The 25,303-nt window shown below is 39.4% G+C and overlaps 1 protein-coding gene across 1 annotated transcript in view; it reads left to right on the forward strand.

Annotated features, from left to right (window-relative positions):
* The window catches only part of CFAP54 (cilia and flagella associated protein 54), a 363,910-nt gene that overhangs the window by 210,760 nt on the left and 127,847 nt on the right, over positions 1–25,303 (forward strand). Inside the window, exons 49-52 of the mRNA XM_056119478.1 lie at positions 4,525–4,647; positions 10,040–10,093; positions 14,805–15,003; positions 23,872–23,951. Coding sequence (XP_055975453.1) covers positions 4,525–4,647; positions 10,040–10,093; positions 14,805–15,003; positions 23,872–23,951 — 456 coding nt within the window. The remainder of the gene's footprint in view (positions 1–4,524; positions 4,648–10,039; positions 10,094–14,804; positions 15,004–23,871; positions 23,952–25,303) is intronic.

Consider the following 25,303-nt stretch of genomic DNA (forward strand, 5'->3'; position numbering starts at 1 on the left):
CTGCTGTTGAGCATATATTTTTAGACCCACATAGTCCATCACATTCTGTTTCTAAATGAACATGATACTTTTCTAAGAGGAATTTAGATGGTGTAATACTTTTTTTATACCCTTTAAATTAAAATCAAAATTGTCCTACACTGAGCAGTGTTTAGGGGTTGTGACAAGCTCAGTGCATGGGGGTCTTTCCTAAAGGTGCATGGTGAACTATATGGTGTAGGGATCAAATCAGTGTTGGCCCCATTCAAGGCAACTGCCTAAACCCCTGTACCGTGTCTGTGGTACAGACTATTCATACATGTTAGCACAGAAATAAGCGATTAAGATTTTTTTGGAGACCTAGGAGACAGAGTAAAAGGCTGATAGGCACTAAACCCCAAGTTCCACCTCTGTCAATACATGGTCCACAAAGCACCAAGCATGGTAGCATCACTGTACATGAGCGGTACTGAATTTTGGGCTGGAACACTGAACTCTGAGATTTGCACAGACCATCCCCTAGACCCCTGAATACCACTTGGGAAACTTTCACCAAAATATTTTCTGGATCACACTTTCTGAGTTGTTGAATTTTTTTCGGCAGGAGGGAATGTTGGTTACTGGGGATCAAGGTAGGGGTATCACACATAAAAGGCCTGTGCTTTACTAATGTGCTACATTCCCAACTCTATGCTACTGAATTGAGTTATTGAATTACTTAAGAGCTTTGCTCCTTTGGAATACTAATAATATTTAAAAGTAAAAACTTTATAAACTTTCTCACTCTTTTTAAAGCAGTGCTCTCTTCAAGATTGCAAAATTCTTGACAGAAGAGGCTGTCTCATTCATCTTTTAGACTGTTTTAGTGTCGAGTAGTAAATCCACAATAGTTGATATTCAGTGGTAAGATTTTTAAAATTGACTTGATCAGTCAAAAGCCTCCTCTTGTCTACATTCTTGTCTGCACCAACTGGAAGCTTGTGTAGAAGATCCAGATTAAATACTGATTTACTACTGAAGTAGTATCTGCTAAATACATCCTGTGTAAGAGAAATGGGTGAATTGCTAAAAAATAAAATAAAATAACCCCTCTTGCTCTTGCTTCTAAAGGAATGGAATTAACAAAAAGAGGAGACAGCATGTTCTCGAGAGGCATGCAGCACCAGTTCTTGATCATTTCCAAGTGGTACCCTCTGGCTCTTGGAGTCTGAAGGAGAGGAAAATAATTTGAATCTGTCGGTTTCACTAAGTTAGTAAGATTTAGGGTTGAAAAGAGAAGTGACCGGTTTGGGAGAGGACGAAGAAAAAGTTGGCAGACAGTAATGTGGAAAGAACAGAGCTGAGACTCAAGAGTTGCCTACATCTGGGCTGCAGTAGCTCACTTCATGAGAGTTGTGAGAGGAAATGATAGAAGGTAATCAGAGGATACCAGTGATCAAAGACAGGGGGCAAAGCCAAGGAGGCCTGTCTTGAACTCCATTCAGAATGTGGAGAGACATAACATGAGAAGAAAATGAGATTGTGGGGTCAGAATCAGGTGTTGATTTTATTCTGTTATCATTCAGAGGTGAGAAGCACAATACCTCAACTGAAATGGGGAGATGACAGCAGAGGAGGAAGTTTAAATAAATAAATATTTTATTATAGAAAAGACAAAAGAGGAGAGAAGTAAAAAGGGTTGCAGTGATCATAAACAACATGCCAGAAGGATCTCCTGAGGGAAGAGGAAAGATATATATTCTGGAACAAAGTTTTCATCAGATGAATATTTTTTAATTCTAGTTTTAGCAGTTTATAAGCTTTTATTTATTTTTTATTTATTTATTTATTTATTTATTGAATCACCGTGGGAAAGGCTACAAAGCTTTCAGGTTTATGTCTCAGTAATGCAAATATCAAACACATTTCCCTTTACCAATACTCATTTTTTACCATGAAGAACCCCAATAAAACCCCACCCGCCACCCCTCCCCGTCCCTGTGAGGCAGATGAATTCTAGTTAACACTCTATCTGCTTTGATTAGATTCATTGTTTCAATAAAAGATTCACCACTATTATTTAGAGTTCCCCCCCCCCCCCAAATCAGACATGCTGAAAAAGCATTGTGAAGTGATTTGCTTTGTACAGCTGGGTTAAAGAATTAAATGTTGGTTTTGGATTTCTGCTATTTTACCTATTGACCCTGGAAGTATTTCTACTGAAAGTCAGATAGTTAAGAAACTGGTTTCTGTGTTCTGGAGTCGTGGCCGTGCTGGAGAGCCGCTCGCGGGGGGCAACCGGTGGCCTCGGTAGGGCGTGAAGGGCGGAGCGAAACGCCCCCCTTCCCATGAGGTTTTAGTCGCCCCCACACTCCCGGCTCATACCTGCTGTCCACAAGGCTCCCATGTGGCCGCCATCTTTCTTTCCAGAGAGGAGAGGGCGAATGGGGCAACACCTTTTATTTTTTTTTGGTCCTAGAATAGTTTAAAAGTCAGTAAAGAATTGTGGACTCTATTCTGCAGCCCTAGGCTGGGAGTGGGAAAAAATTAAGAAATTTTGATGAAGGAGAAGGTCATGCTCATGTTTATCTAGTAACAGTATCAGTAACAGAGCGAGATAAAAGTAGTATTTTACTGGTATAGTAGTACTGAAAAGTCAGCTTATAGTTTTGACAAAAGCTATATAAAGGGCATTCTTATAGAGGAATGAATGACAGACTGTGTGAGCAGAGTTTGCCTGACCTTTCCTGCAGTAAATGGGGGTCAGTGAGTGGGATGAGAGAAAAGTCATAGCCAGTAAATAGCGGACAATGATGCTTTTCGACAAATCAAACAGCAATAGATCATACTGTTAAGTTTCTATAGCCCACTAGTGTCTTTCAGAGAAAGCTTTAAACTTCTTTACGATCAACTGGCCTGGCTTCACTTGACAATTGTTGACATCTTAAAAGATTGATTATTCTCAACATAACCAACCTTTCTGGGAAGGGTCCTGCTGGCTCTGTGTCTGTGTGAGTGAAGGGTTTATTTAGAGTCAGTTTTCCTTCCATCAGGCCTGTTTGTGTTCACAGTGTCGATCATTTCTGAAAATATGAGTCCATTACTATCACTATTGCTTTTTCAAGTGGTCAGCCTGCCATGATGAATGGAAACCAGAGGTAGCCTTAATACTTAAAAGTAACCTATGCTCAGCCACCTGACAGTCAGGACCAGTAGAGACCTACCCCACACAGGCATAGGGAAGTGTTTCTCAAAGGGGTAATGGAAAAATGGCTGCCTACCACTGATACCTTCTGTGCGTCACTAGTGCCATTTTTTTTTGACATAATGTGGTGCTGAGAAGATTGGAGCCAAAAGCAGGCAAGAAGCAAAGTGAGTGACAACAACAAGCAATTTTCTCTCTTCCATAAACTTTTTTCAGGTTATGGTCACCTTTCATTTACCACTAACTTGCTCTAAATTGTATTTAACATTTATATTCTTGAGATTACCAAGATTGTGGAATGTGAGGAGACTTCTGTAGGAAGTAAAGTGAGTTCTCATTAATCTTAACATTAGTGAGAGTAAGAAGGAGAGACATGTGGAGGTAAACAAAATGTTCTTTTTCTATTTCTAACCCTCTTTTGTTCACTCCCTAAGCTCCTGAAACACATGTTGTTCCTCAAACGTAACAGGATGCTCTTCTCCCAACCTCCTTTCACACACACAAGTACCACTTAGCCTTTGTACTTTATGTCCCTTCACTGGAGTTTCACATCTCTCCCTGACATTCCCAAGTTTTCTCCAGAGAGTGGTCTTCTAAAAGATGTCCTTTCTGACTACAATCTTGAAAAGAGACATTCTATTGTTAATACCTCCTCTTTCTTCTATTGTAGATATTGTGTATCACATACATTTATATATTTCACTGCAAAATAACCTCCAAGAACACTTGGTTACAGTTGGTGCTTAGTACCCATGACGGAGAAGTGAATTTGAACAGGAACCTTTCTTCCTATAATTTGTTAATGGAAAATATGGCCTGATTATATTTAAAATAAGTCATGTGCACAGTATCTAGTGTGAAGTGTCTTTCTCCAAAACAATGTTTGTTCATGATGGGAGAGAAAATGAACTGTCTCTATGGAGACACTATGTCCACTATGTGGACACAGATTCCTGGAATGTTTGACTTTCCTCAGAGAATATCAGGGTTTTTTTTTTTAATTTTAAGTCATCATTCTCCATGGGAACAAAAGATTCATTCAATTACTATTTATTTTTAACATCTTCACGCCTCTTAGCATTTGTCTGTGATAAAGTTAAACCACATCTGATAAATGTCCATTGTTTTGAAGATTTGCCTGCAGTTGTTTCCAAATTTCTTGGTTCATTGCATATGTAAACTGGCTTGCAAAACAACACATGAATCTAGACTCGCCCATGCATGCTGAATATTAATTTACAATTCATCACCAACACTACATATTCTCTATCTCACAAAGATGATGATTGTTTTCTAAAATTTTTATTTTGTAAGTAAAATTGTTTAATTAAAAAATCTCATTTCCCTCTTTTCCTTTAAAGATAGAAGTTCTTACAGATTTAAGATTCTTTTCTGAAGCCTTTTCTGAGATGATGTATATTTTTTATGGAAAAAATATGCCCTCCTCCATACCTGCTGGATATAAACCCTTTGGAAGAGTGAAGGTAAATAAACTTGTTGGTTGATTCAAAGTCATTTGTTTACCTTTAGAGATGACCTTCCTGAAATCTAGGAAGTATTTCCACAGAAATATGTTTACAAGTGTCTTGTACCTCTTTGTCTACTGATGACTATCAGCCTTGAACTTTTTACAAAATTCCCTTGTCAGGGATAGAAGGGTCATGTGGGAGGAGACTATTTTGAAATAAATTTTTGTATTGAACTTCTGGCTTAAGATAATGTACTTTGCTCTTTATTATAATTAAATAGTTCAGTCTGGTGTTGATCAACCAGAGACAATATGGACCCCTGTTGGCCCCAGATTATCCCGAGGGTGGGGAGCTACAGGTGAAAACCATGTAAATGGGGTACTGTATCATGAGCCTGGGAGCATTAACCTAATATGACAGGGGACCATGGGAAGAAAATAGGTTGGATGGGGCTATGATAAGGAAAAGGTTGAGAAACACTGGCCTCCTAAACACATCTAACAGCTACGAACTCTCAGACTCTGGGGTTTAATTTTATATCTTCTGGTTATGTTCTTAGTCAAGACAATCTCTACTGTGTCATATTTGGATATTTTAAATTTATTTTTCTTACGCAAAAGATTTAAGGTTTTGTAGTTCAAATTTCTTCTCATTTTTGTAAGGAGACAACAGTTGTCTATTTTTGTTCAGGCTTTTTAATTGCTTTAAGCTTTGGGGATTCATTTTACCTCACTTTCTTAATTTGTCTTTGTAAATTGGAAAATTGAAGTATCCTTGAGAATGAATCCCAGAGTTTATATTTAACTCAGAGTGAGGAACTTTTTCTTGATTTCAGTTTTCATGTGTTCTGGAAATCACTAGGTCACCTTGTTCTAAAGGAGGTGCTTAGGCTACTGTGGGTTAGCACTCAAAGAAATAGGAGTTAAGAACCAAGGAGGTAAGTTTTAAGAGGAGACCTTATATGTAACGAGGGACAGTGACAGAAAATATGTGTAAGTGGGATTCAAATTTGGAGGATATAAAAGACACTGGGAAAGAGGTTGTATATTTAAAAAATTATGTGTATATGTTAATGTTTTATATATATACATATATATAATATAACGTATACATATATATAATATATATTCATTGCTTCAGTGTTTTCTCCTAAAACACACCTGCTTATTTCTCAGTATGACAGCTACAGCTTTATAATTGATTGCAATAGGGTATGTATGATGTTATTTATAGAAGCTTCTAAGAGAGATGTTCAGTAGGCTATAGGAAGTATGTGTGTTTTGAGAAAGACAGACACAGAGAGAAAGCTAAGGAAAAGAGAAAGGAAGAGGATGAAGGGTGATTGTGTAAGGAAGAGGTACATTGGCAATTTTGTTTCTTTTTTTTTTTCAATTTTTTTTTTATGAATCACCGTGAGATACAGTTACAGACTTAAAAACTTCCCTGATTAAATTTCAGTCATAAATTTTGTTTCTTTTCTGTGGCTTCAAGTAATTTATCTGGGCAGCAGGGTTAAATCTGAACTATTTTCGTGCTTCTCTTTCTAAATAAAAGTAAAGTAAAGGCCCTCCCGTTGATCGTCGATTTGCTCGAGCGGGCCCAGTAACGTCTCCATTGGAGACTTTGTTGTTACTGTGTCTGGCATATCGAATACTCTCGGTAGCTTGCCGGGCTCTCCGAGAGGGGCGGAGGAATCGAACTCGGGTCGGCCATGTTGGCCGCGTGTAAGGCGAACGCCCTACCCGCTGTGCTATCGCTCCAACCCGAGCTCTTTCTAAATGGTTTGAATTTTGTTATAATTATACTTTAATGCACTTGAAAATATATGCTTACTAGTTTCAGCCACTAGTCAAGACTTGGTGGTATAGCTCTAAAAGGTAAATGCTGTAGTTGCCTTCCTAGGAGCGAATTGGATGATACAGGCCAGTGAGAAAGATCAGAAATGTGAGACCTCTCACTCTAGGTCACATGAGGTGATAAGGGACAGTCTAGCTGAGTAGAACGATCAGAATAGTGGGGGACTTTATAAATTCAAGATGGTTTGGGAAAATCTGTAATAATGGAGCTTGGAGAAGAAAAGAGTTGAGGTAATAATCTTACAAACAGGAAAAGCCACGAGGGTCCATCCCTGTGAGGTAGGGTTGGACATGCTGGTTGAAGAAACCAAGTTTGCCATGGGATTAGAGAGGAAGAGGAGGAGAGGGGAAGTGAGGCACATGAGTGCGTCATAGACCATATAGGACCTCCTCAGCTTGAGGTGAGGAGCTGGAGTTTATTTGAGCAAAGGAAGGAGGTAATGGGAATTAAATGTGCGAGGAACAGCTTTGCTGTTTGGGGAATAGACTGTGGAAAAGCACAGGTAAAAGGAGATAAACAAGTAGAAGAGGTCTTAGTGGATAAAATGTGAGAAGTCCACTATCAGTTTGACAGTATGGGAGTGAGTGAGTGGTGAAGGTAAGCCCAAAGGTACTAGGTGACGGATTAAGTGTGGGATCTGAGCATGTCCAGAGAATTCAATGTGAGCTATTGGTGAAAAAAAATGTGTGTGTGTGTGTGTGTGTGTGTGTGTGTGTGTGTGTGTGTGTGTTTTACTGGAAAAGGGAATCCTGCTCTTGACAGGGTAAAACATCTCAAGGGTGAGATCCTTTGTAAAGACTACCTACTAGAGATATAGAACACAAAGGTTCAAAAAGGGCATGATCTGGAATTGAATGCAAACGTTAGGGTTGCAAGAAAGTCTGGGGAGCGTTGGCTGAGAAATTTGGAATTATGGGACTCGAAATGGCTGGAGACTGAGACATATGAAGAGAAGTAGGAGACAGAAGACTGAACTTTGGGGTCCTCCACATGTGGAGTTCAGTAAGTTGAGAGGAAGACCTAGTTGGACAGATGGAGACAGGGGAATTTTCCAAAGCTTTGGCTTTCATCAAAACCAACCAACCAATAACCAAACTGAACTAATCTTTCTAAGTAAAACCCCAAAATTCATTTTTATCAATTCATTTTCATAAGACAAAAGTGTAGAGGAATCGTCTCCCAGTGGATTGTGAATTCACGTTTTGCATTCTCAAAGTTAATTTGCAGCTTTCCAGCTTCAATTGGGAATTTGAAAAGTATAATTAAAAGAGGAAATGCGTTCAGGTTTTATAATTAAAGTAGGGACCAATGTTATTAGATTGCAGAATAGTTATTTAAAGAAAGGATTAATGAATTAGATTTTAGTTGAAAATGAAGTAACCCAAAAAGTCTTATAGATTACTATTGGACTTTTCACAAGTCTTTTTTAAAAATCCTGTATTTTAACATTATACTTATATTGGGACTCGGTTCTCATCACCAAACCTAAAGTCTCTTTATCAACTCTCTTCATGTACATCATCAAACATCTACCTCTATATTGAGTTACTTACTTTTCAATGAATTGCAAGGGATAAAGAATATTTTCCAAAAAAGAGAGAGAAAAATATTAAAACACCTCCCAACACTTTCTTCTTAAGAGCAAGATATATTCACTTGGGTCCAAAGCAGATCTTGAGACAAGGATTTGGGAGCAAGTGGCAGTATGATTGGGCCAGATGAGAGAGAAGGTAGGAAAGAGATAGAGGATGAGGAAAATGAATCCAGTATTATTTCTGAGTGTTCTGCTGTGGACAGCTGGGCCCTCAGAGTGGTCATGACAAACCATGGTAGTCTCCCTATGTTGCCAGCCTTTTCCTCACACTCCTGTCTCCGAAATCTAACTGAAGATACTGGAGGCAGAAGACCATCCATGAGAGAGTGGCTTGTCTACAGAAGTGGCTGGTGATTTCCAGGTGTCCTTGGGGCTCTGGCTGGGGCATCAGTTTCACTTCTGTACATGGGCACCTTTTCAAAAAGGCTGTGTACCAAGAGGATGTATTCCAGGTGACAGTCCAACAACTGAAGTAAATAAGCGTAAGATTCCTAATGCTGCATTTTATTTGGAGCCACGCATGTCAGCAGAAACTCACAAAAAAGGAATCACAAAAGAAGTCTTTCTGAAGAGTAATGCAATTGTTTCCCCCCTCAAACTGGCAAAGACTGTTTTAAGTGACACTAAAGCTATTTAAAGTATAGTGAACTTGCTTATTTGGGTGGAAGCATAAGTTGTGTTTGTTTTGTTCAGTTCTCTCAATATATTCTTGTTTTGACCCAGCAAGTATATCCATAAACCTAGCCAGATGCAGCCATTGAAAAATAGTCAGGATATTAACCAGTGCTTGGAAGGGGTCACTCTAGGTGGGAGATGAGAGAGAGAGAGAGAGAGAGAGAGAGAGAGAGAGAGAGAGAGAGAGAGAGAGAGAGAGAGAACCTTTCATAGAGGCAGGCTGGGTGACAGTGGGGGTGGGGGTGGCAGGAGGGATACTGGTGGCAGGAAATGTGAGCTGGTGGAGGGATGGGTGTTGGAACACTGTACGACTGAAACTCAACACGAAAGTTTTGTTACATTTCATGGTGATTGAATTAGAAAAAAAGAATATTAACCAGTGCTGTTTAAAGTGGGTCTGAGTTGGGAGGTTGGGTAAAAATGATCCTTTTAGATGCATAAAAATAAGGAAGGTGTTTATTAGGCTATATTTATGGAATGGATATGGATAAGGATTAGACTAAAGTTAGTAAATAATGCAACATGGAAAGAATTTTGAAGTAAAGTAAAAATGGAGTATAATGTGTATATATATGTGTGTATTTATATGTGTGTAATACATATACATATATGTGTGTATTCATGTATTTTGTGACTACATATATGTGTATGCATATACACATATATGCATCTTTATGCATATATAATATATATAATAAAAGACATTGAGGCGCCAGAGAATATAGCAGCTAGAGGACTTGTGCTGCATGTGGCTAACCCAGGTTTGATCCCTGGCACCCAATATGGTCCCCCAATTTCTGAGAGCAAAACCAGGAGTAACCCCTGAGCTTTGATGGGTCTGGCCCAAAATATCTCTCTCCACACACAAAAATAGACATTAGAAGAAATTGGTAGTAAAGACACCAATATATTAACTTTAATGACCTAAAGACGTTTCTTTTCTATATTTTTTTTCAATGTTTGTGGGGGAATGGGGTACACCTGATTGTATTTAGAGTTTACTACTGGCTCTGTGCTCAGGGATCGCTACTAGTGGGCTTGGGGAACCCAATGGGGTGCTAGGGATCAATCTAGGTTGGCCTTGTGAAAGGCAAGCGCCCCACCCACTGCACTATTGTGCTGGCCCCTATACTTGTATTTTGTGACTAGATAATATGTTACTTTTATACTTAGAGTGATATATACATTTTAAACACAAAGAGTTTCATTAAAAAATATTACAACTACTGAAAAGATACTCAAATGATCTTGTTCCTAATTTAATGTTTTTTATGTTGACAGGTATTTCAATCATTTGATACAGGAAAATCTCTTTATAATAAAGAAAATGCACAGGTAAGGTTAAAGATCTTTTTAAAACATTAGTATGTATGAACATTTTGAACGTAATTTTACTTACTTTAAAATTTGATAGATCTAATACTGCTTTAAATTTTTTTCCTATGTAATATATATTCTTTTGTACCGCAAAGCCTGACAAGCTCCCCATGGCATATTTGATATGCCAAAAACAGTAACAACAAGTCTCACAATGGAGACGTTACTGGTGCCCGCTCAAACAAATTGGTGAGCAATGGGGAGGACAGTGGACAGTGCAGTAATATAATCTTTAATTTATCATAGGGTTTTATCTCAAAATGCTGAGGTCAGAGGTAGGATTGGACACAAATTGACCTGGTCTCCACTTGAGCCATATCATAAATTGATCTAGATTTCTTAATGGCACATATGTATTAAGTTTGTTCATAAAACCAATTTAGGAAAACTGTGATTTTTATCTTGATCTAGGAAGACAACTACATATGGACCTTGATTTCAAGAGAAGAATTTTGTGTCTTTTACAATATTGCACTTGTTCAGTCCCATTTTTAATCATTTCCCTTTTTTCCACTTGTGTGCAGCTGCCTCTCAGCCTATAGTATGAAAGATTTTCACATGACATTTTCATATTTTCATATTTTCTAACTTCTCCAAATAATCTTTACCAACTAAGGACTAGCTTGCCCGTTTGAATACACTTCTTGTCAGGAAATGAAGGATGGGAATAGACGTGTTTGTGTTAATTGCCACTAGAAAGTGTTGGAGGGCAGAGTGGAACAAAACTACTGTTAGGGATCTCACCTGGCATTGGGAACAGATTCACTTAACCAGTGACAGCGCATAGAAACACACAGACCTACTATGATTGTTATTATTTTTTGTTTCTGGGCCTAACTCAGCAGTACTGAGGAGTTACCCCTTGCTCTATACTTGGTGGTCACGTGGTCACTCTTGGTGGTACTTGTAGAATAGTGGGATTACCAGATAAATCTAAATCTGGGCTTTCTATATAGATCACAGCTCCTGCTCTTTGAACCATCTCCTCGCCCTTTGTTGTCATGATGATTATTTTAAAAAATTATTTTAGGCCATTAGTTGGCAGAGCTCAGAATCACTTCTGGCAAGGTTCCTATTTAGTGCCAAGGATGAAACTGTGGTTGACCACATGCAGAACAAGCTCCCTACATGCCATCCATCCTCTCTCTCTAACCCCTTTGTTGTTGTTTTTTAATACCAGGAAATAGCATTCTGTTTCATTATGTAAGGTATTTATTTTTATTAAATCATTTTGAGAGACAGTTTCTCAAAATTGCTTTATTTCTGTCTTCTATAGTTTGGATAGGGATATATCCACCTTTTATTAAATGTAATCTTATTGCTTTTCTATTATTGCTCATTTCATTCCACAAACTTCACTTTTAATTATGATTCAAATGAATCATTGTTTTTGCCCTAAACTTTGTTTTAATTTATAAGCCTGGAGTGAAAGAACAAGTAATGGGAACACAAATGCGTATTCATATTTCATTTCAGTATTCTGAGACCTTGGGCTGTTTAAGAGTATTTATTTATTTTTCTAGATACAAATGCTAAGGAATCCTGAGTACACCTCTTTTAAGGAGTGATTTTAGAATATAAAAGGGAGGTCTGTCTGATCGTTACTTTTTAAACAAAAAGAGACTGGCAGTATAATAGAAATCAATTTCTATTAGCTAACTAATTAAAACAGAACCTTTGGACTGCTTAATTCTCTTTAGGTTACACTTTCCATTTCCTGTATAGAGAGGGAGAGAAAAAGGAATGTTAAATAGTATTACTAATTAATCATTTTTGATCCTCAAGTGTTTGTGTGTAATTGTCAAGGCTCATTAAATTAATGTTTGCTATGGAGAAAAAAAAAAAGGAGTTCTCCATCAACCCATCCCCCAGCCATGTCAGTTTCTTTTTTCCATGGGGAATATCAGCCATTTTCCTAGAATAATCAGAGGTTACCTGATGGGCTCAATACTGCCCCCTGCTGGGATTTTCTGAGATGCATTGATTTCCATCTCTCTTAGAGGTTAAGTACAACCAACTCATCTGTCTCCCATGGTTTGGATAGTAATATATCCACCTATTATTAAATGTGATCTTCCTTCTTTTCTGTTACTGTTCATTTCATTCCTCTCCCAAACAAAAAGACAAATACTTCTCTGCTTTTCTAGAACCTGCCTTTTCTTTTAATTCAACAAATATCTAAGAAAAGCCTATTGTGTACAAGGCATTGGCCTGATGATTTGAATAAATACGTTACTCTGTCAATGAAGTAGAAAGACTCCAACTCCATAGGATGCTTATAGTTTAGTGTTGAGGCCAGTGATACCATAATATATAATTACACAGCATGATAGAAGGTGAACATACTGGAAGAGAACAGAAACCCAGCAGCTTGCAGTGAGGATTTGGAACATGGAACTGGATTGGGGTTGTCTTTAAACAAGGTTATCCTATTATTCCTCATTGAGATGGTCAGTGAACAGACCAAAGCCAGGTGAAGACTCAAAGATGGAGGAAATACATGGTAGGAGAGAGAACAATGAATACAAAGGCCCTGGGTGGGAAATGTCTTGGCTAGTGTGACCGGAGATATATGGAAGGTGATAGGACAGTAGTAGACAGTAAAGTCAGAGATACTAGGGGATGGGATTTAGAAGGGCTGTAATAGGTATTTTTGTAACTTCCGCTCTTTCTCTGAACAAAAGGGAAGCCACTGCTGATTTGAAGCAGAAATACAACCTGATCACATAAGACAAGCTGTAGAACCTCCCAAGTGCCAGATACTATCCCAGTCAACCAGTGATAAAGGGAAATTCCCAATCCATGTAGAACTTATATTTGTGTGTGTGTGTGTGTGTATGCGTGTGAAAGCATGCATGCATGTACATGTATCCACAGGCATACTTGTAGAACAGGAATACATGAACATGCCTAACTTGAGAGGGGGATTTGACATCCAAGTAGAGGAATTAGAAGTTGATTCTGAGACTTGAGTGCAGGAAAAGGTGGAGCTAAAGAGAATAACTTGGAATTTCATCAGCATTTTGATGAAATGAAAATGTGGACCAAATTAAGGTCATTTAAGGGGAGTGAGTGAAACCAATCCATGGTCACTTCACTTATTATTAATGGGAATAGCAGAAAACAGACGAGGAACCAGCAAAAAATGATTTAAACAGAGTGACTGATAGGGTTGGACAATCACCAGGGGAATGTGGTGGCTTAAAAGCCAATGGAAGAAACATTTGCAGAAAGGGGAGTGATTAATAGTGTCAGTTTTTTTCCTGATGATTGAAGTATCATAATTTCCCAAGTCTTAAGATCTCTGCATTAAGAGATGTGCATCGCCTTATAGTTGAGGGAATATGACAGTTTAATTGGCATCTGAAATAATGGTGTCTTAGATTAACAGTTACAAGGCATGTTAGGATTGAAAATTGAACATCAGAGATAGCCAAGCACAGGCCAGTGGTGACCTTGAGCAAAGGGTTTCAATGTTAGGATGGAGTAGAAGCAAGTAAAAGGAGAGAAATGGGAATTTTGACAACCTGTGTGCTGATGGGAATATTTTGGTAGAAATGGAACTTTTGGGGGGAAGGGAGCTCACAACCAGGGTGCTCAGTTATTACTCCTGGTGGGGCTCAGGGGATCACATGGGGTGCAGAGCACTGAGCCTGGGTTTGTCGCATGCAAAATAAGCGCCCTACCCAGCCTTAGAAATGAACCTTTTATGATGTAGTAGGGAAAGTGTGAGTAAACTCAGGGAGGTCAGGACCAGCACCACGCAGGCGATCATTCTTTGGTAGCTGAGGGGAAGCAGAATAGTGTGGCAGGTACTTGGGCAGTCGGGGAGAGTGAACTATGGGGCTGTGGTACACTAGTTCCTACCAGCTTCAGTTTCCCCTGCTAAGTAGAGAATGAAAGGCCATTTGCTGGAGAGAGCCTCAGGGAGAAGGGTGAGAATTTAGAAATGAGAAGAGAAGAGCATGATGCAGTTGTCTAGGGAAGAGGGAGAGTAAATAGACCGGGAAAATGTGGGTTGATAACCAGGCAACACCGCGTGTTTGGTCAGGAATATAATGTGGAACCACTTTCACGATTAGGTATTTCTCCGGCCTTCTTCAGTTTGAGCAAACATGCACCATGGAGGTTCAGAATTGGGCTACACCAGGATGATGCTTTTGCCCAGGAAATATGTATGTATGAGAGAGAGAAGGCAGGAAGTTGAGGGTTTCCCTCCAAGGAGGATGCCAGTGACTGCAGTCACAGTGGATGCAGTGAGTGCAGAGTCTGAACTGGGTAGGTAGCTTGCCAGTCAGCTTACTCTTCCACAACTCCTGACTGGTAGCTCTCGTGTCATCATGCCTGAAGCAGAGCATGTGCATTGCTGTCAACTTTCACCCTTCCCTGTCTTGATGAGGTGTCTTCTTCAGACTCTTTTGTTATGGTGCAGGACATACCACATGAGGCACATGTCACAGATTGGTGGGGAATAGCAAAAGTGCTGTGGAACTTCTAAGATTGTCCTGACAGTATGTGTCTCTCTGAATAGAACTGCTAATTATGGTACCTTGGGTCTATCTCTGCATTTTCCAACAATACCAAATGGGGAAAGGGGAAGAGAACTGAAGTTAATAAAGACTAAAAATGATATTTTCTAATTTGTCTTCCCTCTTTCCCCAATTTTTAGGCACTTGATGAATTAATAAATAAAGGCATGCCTCCAATTCTGACTACCATTGGCCAACAACATCTCTTAAATAAGTATTCTTTTGTCAAGGCATACTTTTTAATAAATTTGGCTGCAACAATAAACTGTATCCCAGAATGTATAGCAAAAAGTCCACCGAATCCTGAGAAGTACAAAATAAATACACTGAGCTTGAAAGGTAATATTTTATGTTTCCTTCTTTTTTTCACTTTTTTTTTTTGCGGGGGGGAATTCTCTTTTCTTTCTTTCTTTCTTTCTTTCTTTCTTTCTTTCTTTCTTTCTTTTAGTGAAACACCATGAGGTACAGTTGTAGACTTAAAAACTTTCATGCTTGGGTTTCAGCTGTACAGTGTTTGAGTATCCATCCATCCACCAGTGCCCATTCTCCACCAACAATGATCCCAGTCTATACAGGACTTTATATCCCTATTTTCACTTTCTAAAGAACTCTTTGTACTGCTTTCCATAGAGGAAGAGACAGACAATATTCCCACCCAAAATAATTGAAGCTCTTATCTCATCACATCCCCACCAACACTAGTTATTTACAATGCTTTTTATATATGCCATTCTCATTGGTGTGAGGTGACATTTTTTAAAAAATTTATTTATTGAATCACTGTGAGAAAAGTTACAAAGCTTTCAGATTTAAGTCTCAGTCATACAATGATTAAACACCCCTCCCCTCACCAGTAATTATTTTTCACTACCAAGAACCCCAATATACCCCCCTCACACCCCTCCCGATGCCTGTGAGGCAGGTGATTTCTACTTCTCTCTTTACTTTGAATACATTCATTATTTCTTTTTTTTGGGGGGGCGGTCACACCCGGCGATGCACAGGGGTTACTCCTGGCTCTGCACTCAGGAGTTACTCCTAGCAGTGCTCAGGGGAACATATGGGATGCTGGGAATTGAACCTAGGTCGGCCACGTGCAAGGCAAACACCATACCCACTGTGCTATCTTTCCAGCCCCTACATTCATTATTTCAACAAAAGATGCACCATTATTATTTGGAATTTTCCCCAACAATCAGAACTGCTGAAAAGGCATTGTGAAATAATTTATTTTCTATTGCTGGTTATGAAAACCCTATGAGGTCGCGCAGCCGATACTTTATTAATTAGGTCTGGAGGGATTTCTGCCAAGAGTCAGATAATTACGAGATTGGTTTTTGTGCGTCTGGTGCCATGGCCGTGCCGGAGAGCCGCTCATGGGCATGAAGGACGAGCCTGTTCTGCCCACCTTCCCATGTGGCTGCAGTTGCCCCATCACCGCCGGCTTATACCTGGCTTTCCAATACACTCTGAGGGGACGGCCACTGTGCTGCCAGGGGGTAAAAGGTGGAAGAGACAGACACCCTTTCCCTCCCGGGGTGGGGGGATATGGTGTCAGAGTTTAACGCATAGTCCATTCACATTTCTGCTGCAAGCTTCTGGGCTCTGGATTAATTCCAAGTGTCTCTGGTGCCATGGCCGTATTGGAGAGCCACTTGTGGGGGCCAGCTCATGGCCTCAGTTGGGCGTGAAGTTTTTTCACTTTCTTTTCCCTTTCCTTTTTCTAACTACTTCCCAACCATGCCCAATAATTCAGTATATATTTTTGGATATTGTATGAACAATCTCCGGTATATTTTCTCATATTTTCCTCTACATTCACTTAATAACATGCATGTGATATTATATCTAGTTACATGTTTATAGACATACATATTACTTTTATACTTTTTATTTGCACATGGTAGAATTTATTTATTCACAATAATATATTTTGTGTTTTTTTTACATATGCATGCTTCTCCTATTAATAAATACCATTAAAAACACTTCAAATCAACTTTTGTGCTTCAGTGTATGATATCCGATATGATACATATTAATATAGTGCATATATATTATGCGCTATTTTCTACATAATAATAACTCATATCTATGACTTATAATACCCATTAATAGAATTTATGAACCATAGTATATATATGGATTTTGAATGTATTAGATATTAAATTATATGCCTTAGATTAAATGTCTAATCTAAGGCATTTTAGGCATATCATATGCCTTCATAGTCATTGTTTTTACACATGTAGCATTAATTAACTAGATTTCAATTAGAAGAATGTCTCTTGTTTCTAATTTTTTTTAATTAAAGGCTTGTGATTTACAGAGTTACTCCTAGTTGAGTTTTAGACATAAAATATTGCAGCACTGATTCCACCACCAGTGTCAACTTCTCTTCACCAATGTTCCCAGGGTTCCTCACATATCCCTCTCCACCCCCTACACCTCCAGCTTATCCTCTTCACAAACACCCTTTTTTAAATATTTTTATTAGTGTTTCACTAATGAGGTACAGTTTTGTTGATTTGAAGTGTTTTTAATGGCATTTATTAACAGGAGAAGCATGCAAATTTGAGGTACAAATTTTTGTGCTTGGTTTTTGATTATACAATGATCAAATACCCATTTCTCCACAAGTGCCCATTTTCCACCACCATGTATCCCAGTATCCCTCCCACTACCATGTATCCCATCCTCCCCATCCCACCCTGCCTCTGTGGCAGGGCATTCCCTTTTGTTCTCTCTCTTCTTTTGGGTGTTGTGGTCTGTAAAAGAGACATTGAGTGGCAATCATGTTCGGTCCATAGCCCACTTTTAACATGCATCTCCCATCCTGGGAGGATCCTCCAAACACCCTTTATTTGGTGCTCCCTTCTCTATCTGAGCTGCCCTTTCCCCTGGAATGCCTGGCTGGCCTGTAAGCCATGGAGTAATCCTCCTGGCTCTGATCTTGGCTATTCTTGGATATTAATCTCCTATTTTGTTACTTTATGTCCCCTAGATGAATGCGATTTTTTTATGTCTTTCCCTCTCTTTCTGACTCATTTCGCTTAGCATGATACTTTCCATGTAGTACCACTTGTATGTAAATTTCATGACTTCATATTTCCTAACAGCTACATAGTACTCCATTGTGTAGATGTACCAAAGTTTCTTTAACTAGTCATCTGTTCTTGGGCACTCAGGTTTTTTCCAGATTCTGGCTATTGTAAAGAGTGCTGCAGTGAACAAACAAGTGCAGAGGTCACTTCGACTATACATTTTTTCCTCTCTGGGATATATTCCCAGGAGTGGTATTGCTGGGTCAAATGGGAGCTCAATTTCTAATTTTTTGAGAATCGTCCATACTGTTTTCCAAAAGGGCTGAACCAGTCGGCATTCCCACCAACAGTGAAGGAGTGTCCCCTTCTTGCCACATCCCTGCCAGCATCGGTTGCTTTTGTTCTTTTGGATGTGGGCCAGTCTCTGAGGTGTGAGATGGTATCTCATTGTGGTTTTGATCCACAGGCACCTTTGAAAGTTGGATTGTTAAATTTTGAGTCTCTTGATTTCAGTGTTGTTGATTCTGGGTTTGGATATTTGGCTCTATCATTCCTTATCATTCCTTTGCACCTTTGTACCTGAATCCCGTGATCTGGCACTTTTGCTTCTCATCTGTCTCTTCTTCCCCTTCTCTTTATTCTTTTCTTCTCCTCTCTGTACTCTAGGACCGATGTTGATCTTAGCATCCCCCCACTTTAAAACATTGCATTCTCTCATCCATCTAAACTAAATACCACATAAAAGTCATAGCATCCTGTGTTTATCCTTCTGACTTCATTTAATATGATATCTTCCGATTCCATCCATGTTGTTTTAATTGCATGATGTCATCAGTCATCATATCTTACAGCATTACAGTATTCCATTGTGTACATATATACACATATGTACACACACATATATATGCTGTGTGTATGTATATATGTATATACACACAACATCTTCATTTCCAGTTATCTATTGTTGGACATCTAAATTAATCCCAAATCTTAGCTATTGTACTCAGTGCTGCAATGAATAATGATGTGCACATGTTCTTTTGAAAGAATATTTTTTTTCTGTCCTGGGGATAGATACACAAAAGTGGAATTGCTGGGTGATATGGAAACTCAATTCTGAGTTTACTGAGTACTCTCCATACTGATTTCCATAGGAGTTGTACCAGACAACAATCCCACCAGCATTGGATGAGGGTTCCCTTTTCACCACATGCCCGCCAACAGAGATTGTGACCAGTATTTTTTTCTTTTTTTTTTTTAATGTAGAAGTACTGCTATTTATTTAGCCACTGATTAGCTGATTGAATTGTGCATGAACTCCACTTTACTTTTTTTTCATTTTTTATAATTTTATTTATTGAATCACTGTGAGAGCAGTTACAAAGCTTTTGGGTTTAAGTCTCGGTTACACAATGAAACACCCGTACCTTCACCAGTGCCTATTCTCCACCACCAGAAACCCCAGTATACCCCCATCCCACACCCTCCCCTTACCTTTGGGGCAGATGATTTCCACATTACTCTCTCTCTCTCTAATAACATTCAATATTTTGATACCAGACCCACCATTATTATTTGAGATTTTACCCCAACACTCAGATCTGCTGAAAATGCAACAGTGGACAATTTGCTCTCTATTGCTGGTTATGAATAACATATGATGTCGCATGGCTGCAGTAGTGGCCGTGCGATTTTGAAATTCCAAAATTTTAACAATTAAATCTGGAGGGATTTCTGCCAAAACCTGCTGGATTCCAAGATTTGCTCCTGAGTCTCTGGGATCATGGCCGTTAAGCAGCTTGATCAGGAGCCAGAAAGGCCATTCATGGGTGATGACTTGGGGTCTCATTGGGCTGGGGAGGACAGGACCGGCTCCATCCCCATCCCATGAGGCCCTAAATGTCTTGTCACTGCGGGCCCAAACCTGACTGTACAATGGCCTCTGGAGGATGGCGGCCACCGAGCCACCTAGGGGAAGAAGGCCGAGGGACAACACCCTTTCCCCCCTGGGGTGGCCCGGTGACAGTAACCTACTGCGGGTTCCGGACGCATTTCTGCCAAAAGCTGCTGGATTTTGGGATTTGTTTGAGTCTCTGGGATCATGGCCATTAAGCAGCTTGATCAAGAGCCAGAAAGGCCGTTTGTTGTCGATGACTTGGGGTCTCCTTGGGACGGGGAGGACAGGATCGGCTCCACCCCCATCCTGTGAGGCCCAACGAGTTTCGTCACTGCCTGACTGCCCAATGGCCTCTGGAGGATGACGGCCAATGAGCCACCAAAGGGGAGCAGGCAGTGTGACAACACCCTTTCCCCCCTGGGGTGGCCCAGCGACAGTAACCTACTATGTGGTCTGGACACATTTCTGCAAAAACTGCTATGTTTCGAGATTTGTTTCTGAATCTCTGGGATCATGGCCGTTAAGCAGCTTGATCAGGAGCCAGAGAGGCCGTTCGTGGGCAATGACTTGGGGTATCATTGGGGTGGGGAGGACAGGACCGGCTCCACCCCCATCCTGTGAGGCCCAAAATGTCTCGTCACTGCAGGCCCAAACCTGACTGTCCAGTGGCCCCTGGAGGATGGCGGCCACTGGGCCGCCAGGGGGAACAGGCTAAGGCACAAAACCTATTCCCACCTGGGTTAGCCCAGCACTGGTAATCTACTGCAGGGACCGGACACATTTCTGCCCAAAGCTGCTGGGTTTCGAGATTTGTTTCTGAGTCACTGGGATCATGGCCATTAAGCAGTTCAATCAGGAACCAGAGAGGCCATGCCTCCAATTATATAGCTGAGCCAGAGGTGGTTTGTGGGTGTGTCTCCCACATACCTAACTTTTGGTCATTTACTTTCTTGGTAAACTTTGCCCTCAGTTTTTGGGATTTGACCAAAGGCGCAGCAGCAATTTTGGGGTATCTGGAAGTCTGAAGGCGCCATCAGGCTGCTGATGCACTCACCTCACAGGTACAGATTGACCTGCTGGTGGCATCATACCCCCTCAGTATTTTTGATATGTGTCATTCTCATTGATGTAAGATGATATATCATTGTCATCTTGATTTGGATTTCCCTGATAATGAGTGATGAGCAATTTTTCACATGCCTGTTGACCATCTATTGGTATTCCTCAGAGAAGTATCTGTTCATTTTCTCTCCCCATTTTTTGATGGGAGTTTTAGATTTTTTTTGATCTTGTGAATAATTTATAGATCCTGATATTGATACTTTTTCTGATGTGTTGAGTGGGATTATTTTCTCCAACTGATCTTGTTTTGTTTTAACCCATGTTTCTTTTGTCATACAGAAACTTTTTAAGTTTGATGTAGTCCCATTTGTTTAGTTTTGATTCTGTAGACTTTGCAAATAGCATCGTATCATTGAAGAATTGCTTATTATTGATTTTCATGCTTTTGACTTCCTCCTCATTCAGTTTTGGGAAATTACAATTTTCTAGGAATCTTTTAGTTTTTTCTAGGTTTTCCAGCTGGGCTGGAGCTATAGCACAGCCGGTAGGGCGCTTGCCTTGCAAGCAGCCAACATGGCCGACCCGAGTTCGATTCCTCCGCCCCTCTCAGAGAGCCCGGCAAGCTACTGAGAGTATCTTGCCCGCATGGCAGAGCCTGGCAAGCAACCCGCGACGTATTCGATATGTCAAACACAGTAACAACAAAGTCTCATGATGGAGACATTACTGGGCCCGCTCGATAAAATCGATGAACAACAGGAGGACAGTGACAGTGACAGGTTCTCCAGCTTAACAGAGAAGAGTTGTTTATAGTACATTCTCATGATGCATTGGATTTCTGGGGGGTCTGTTGTAATCTCTCCCCTTTTATTTCTGATAAATTTGTTTGAGCACTTTCCCTTTTTTTCCCCATGAGTCTACCCAATGATTTGTCTATTTTGTTTTTTCTTTCAAAGAATCAGCTTCTGGTTTCATTGATTCTTTGTATTGCTTTCTTGGTTTGTTTATTGTTGATTTCTGTTTTGGATTTTATTATTTCTCTACTTCTACTAGTCTTTAGATTTATTTTGTAATGGTTCTCCAGACATTTAAGTGTGCATTTAGGTTGTTGATTTAATCTTTTTCTTCTTTTCTTATGTAGGCCTGTGTTGCTATGAGTTTCCCTTCGAAGTACTGCATTTGCTGTGTCTCATAGATTTTGGTAACTTGTTTTTTCATTGTGATTAGTTTCAAGGAATCTTTTCATTTCTTCCTTGATTTTCTCTTTGCTATAGCTGCTATGTAGTAGCATGGTATTCAGTCTCTAGAGTTAGAGTTTATCCTCTTCTTCTTTTTATTGTAATTTTTATTTTCATGGCATTGTTGTCTGATAGGATGCTTAGTATGATTTTTATGTTTGTGAATTTATGTAAGTTAGACTTATGTTCTGAAATGTGATCTATCCTGGAGAATGTGCTATATGCACTAGAGAAGATGTATTTGGCTTTTGGAGGATGGAAAGCTCTGTAGAAATTCATTAGTCCTGCTCTTCCAGTTCCTCATTATGACTGTTGTATCTATACTAATATCCTGTCTAATGGATCTACCCAGTGGTGATACTGGGCTTTTGAAGTCTCCCACTACTGTTATGTTTTCATCTACGTTTTTCTCTATACTTTTCTGACCCAACATTTAGTGCGTATAAGTTGATGAGAGTTAGTATTTCTTGGTCTGTTGTTCTCTTGATTAATAAGTAATGCCCATCCCTGTCACTAACTACTTTCTTTAAATTGAATGCAATTTGGTTTGATATAAGTATCATTGTCCCAGATTTTTTTTGTCTTCAATTGGCCTGTGTAATTGTGTCCCATTCTTTCACTATGGTCCTGTGTCTATCCTGTGATTCTAAATGCATTTCCTGTAAACAGCAAGTGGATAGATTTTATTTCTGGATCCAGGCCACTGCTCTGTGCCTTTTGATGGGAGAGTTTAGTGTATTGATATTCAGGGATTGTATATTAATATAAAGGGCTGTGTTGCCATTTTACTATGTAAGGTTGTGGCTTCTACAATTGGTTATTTGTTCAGGGTTGGTTTGGTTATCACAAATGTTACCAGCTCTTGTTTATCTGAGAATGTCTTTATCTCTCCCTCCCATCTAAATGAGAGCTTTCCTGGATAGTGGACCCTAGGTTGAAAGTTTCTTTCATTTGATAATTTGAATATGTCATTCCACTCTTTTCTCACCTACACCATTTCATATGAGAGATCTCTTGTGATTCTCTTTATTTCCCTTATATTTAAAGTTTTTCTTCTCTGTTGCTGCTTTAAGAAGTTTGTCTCTCTTGTTTTTTTCCAGTTTGATTATTATGTGTCTTGGTGTTGTTCTGATTGGGTCTGTTTTGCTTGGTACTTTTTTGGCCTCTTGGATCTACACAGCTGTCTCCCTGTCAAGAGTGGGGAAGTTTTTAGTTATTATCTCTTCCATCACTCTTTCTTCCCCTTTCCTTTTTTTCTTCACCTTCTGAGATTCTATAATTTAGAGATTATTCTTCCAGTCTTTCTTCATTAAATACCTTACATTTTCTTCCCTTCTTGATATCTCTTTGACTTTTCAACTTCTTTGTCAATGCTGGCCTGTTGCTCAGGGCTGACTCCTGGCTCTGTACTCAGGTATCATTCCTGGCATGGCTTGGGGATGATATGGGGTATAGGATATTGAACCTGTATCAGTTGTATTCAAGGCATGTGCCCTACCTGCTGTACTATCACTTCAGCCCCAATTACTACCAATAATAGCATCACTAATCATTAAAAAACCTATCAAGGAATAACTGATTTGTTGTAAGAAGCAGCCTTAGTTTTCTGATATGTGATTATTTTTGTTTATGTTGAGAAAACAGTGTTTCTGACTTATTATTGTGGATTTAAAAATCATAACACTGAATAATAATTTTGTCATTGGAATACAGAACCAATTACCCAACAGTGGAGGAATCTAGGGGACAAAAAAAAGAACAAATTAGAAGTAAGTTATGGACAAAGGAAAAGTGTCATGGGCCCTTTGGTGGTGGTGGATTGTAGTAAATTTGTATCTCAATACCATAAATTTTAACACTGTTGTCATTTCCCAAATGATAATAAAAACATGGTTTCACAACTAGTAATAAACTGAAATTCCCTAAACCACTGATATCCTTAGTTTTGCCAAATTTTTCTTTGTAGAGTTAATTATAAAAGAAGAAGGAAGTTCAGCTTTACAGCTTACAAAGCCAAAAGATGATGTGATACTTTGTGCAATAAAGGTAAGTTTAGACAATTTTCATGTCATAGCCAATCAGTGACCAGAATGCCTGGTCCCAGGGTTGAGGTGGCTTTGGGGAAATTGGGCAGTTTATCTTGTGTGAGTGTGGCCAGAGCCATAGTGGGGAAGGTTATTTCTTAAAAGAAAAGGAGACACCCCAAAGATGTCAGACTTAACCTGATCAAGCCTTTGCAGACAATATGATTTATTATTTGGTGGGGTTTGAGTATTCCCTGCCCAGTTTATCATTTCTTAATAGTGACAGTAACAGCAACAAAAATGGCTATCATTTATTTAGTATTTACCACTTGACAGGCACTTTGCATGATCATTTAATTCTCACAGGTCTTTGATAGAAGTATTAATCATTTTTTCAACTATGTTATGCTGAACTTGAGAAAATAGAAGTTTAGATAGTAAACAATTTACAAACATCTTGCAACTAATAAAATAAAGATTATATTGTTAACCCTTCTACTAAATGATTTTCCTGGTTCTGCACTTGTGTGTTATTTACAGCTCTGTATACATACATTTTTAGAGCCTCTTTGCTATTGATTAACCATTATAATATCTCATTATTTTCCTGTTACTGGTTAAGTGGACTGGAGCAATAGCACAGCGGGGAGGGTGTTTGCCTTGCATGCAGCCGACCTGGGTTTGATTCCTCTGCCCCTCTCGGAGAGCCCGGCAAGCTACCAAGAGTATCTTGCCCATACGGCAAAGCCTGGCAAGCTACCTGTGACTTATTCGATATGCCAAAAACAATAACACAATCTGACAAAAAGTGCCTGTCAAACAGTCTCACAATCTGTTGTGAGATGTTACTGGTGCCTGTTTGAACAAAAACCGATGAATAATGGGAGGACAGCACTACTGTGCTACTGGTTAAATGACCATAACTAAGTTTTAAATAGAGTTGGTTCTCGTTAATCACAGATTTTATATACACTAATATATATTTCTGCTAAAATTTATTTGCACTCCAAAATTCAGTACTGTGGCTCTTCTGTGGATATTTGTGTCTGTACTCAGAGCATAGAAAAATTTGAGTTCCCCCCCAAAAAAGAAAAATTTGAGTTCCCAAACACAGACATTCTGTGCTCAGTTGAACAAAGGCACATTTTAAAAAAAAATTTTTTTTTTATTAGTGAAACACCATGAGGTACAGTTATAGACTTATAAATTTTTGTGCTTGGGTTTCAGTTATACAATGATCAAGTACCCATCCCTCCACCAGTGCTCATCCTCCACCACCACGGGTCCCAGCATCCCTCCCACCCCCCATCCCCCCCATCCCACCCTGCCTCTGTCGCAGGGCATTCCCCCTTGTTTTCTCTCTCTTCTTTTGGG

The sequence above is a fragment of the Sorex fumeus genome, unplaced genomic scaffold, assembly GCF_029834395.1.
Source record: "Sorex fumeus unplaced genomic scaffold, SorFum_2.1 ptg000003l, whole genome shotgun sequence".
In the NCBI taxonomy this organism is placed as follows: Eukaryota; Metazoa; Chordata; class Mammalia; order Eulipotyphla; family Soricidae; genus Sorex; species Sorex fumeus.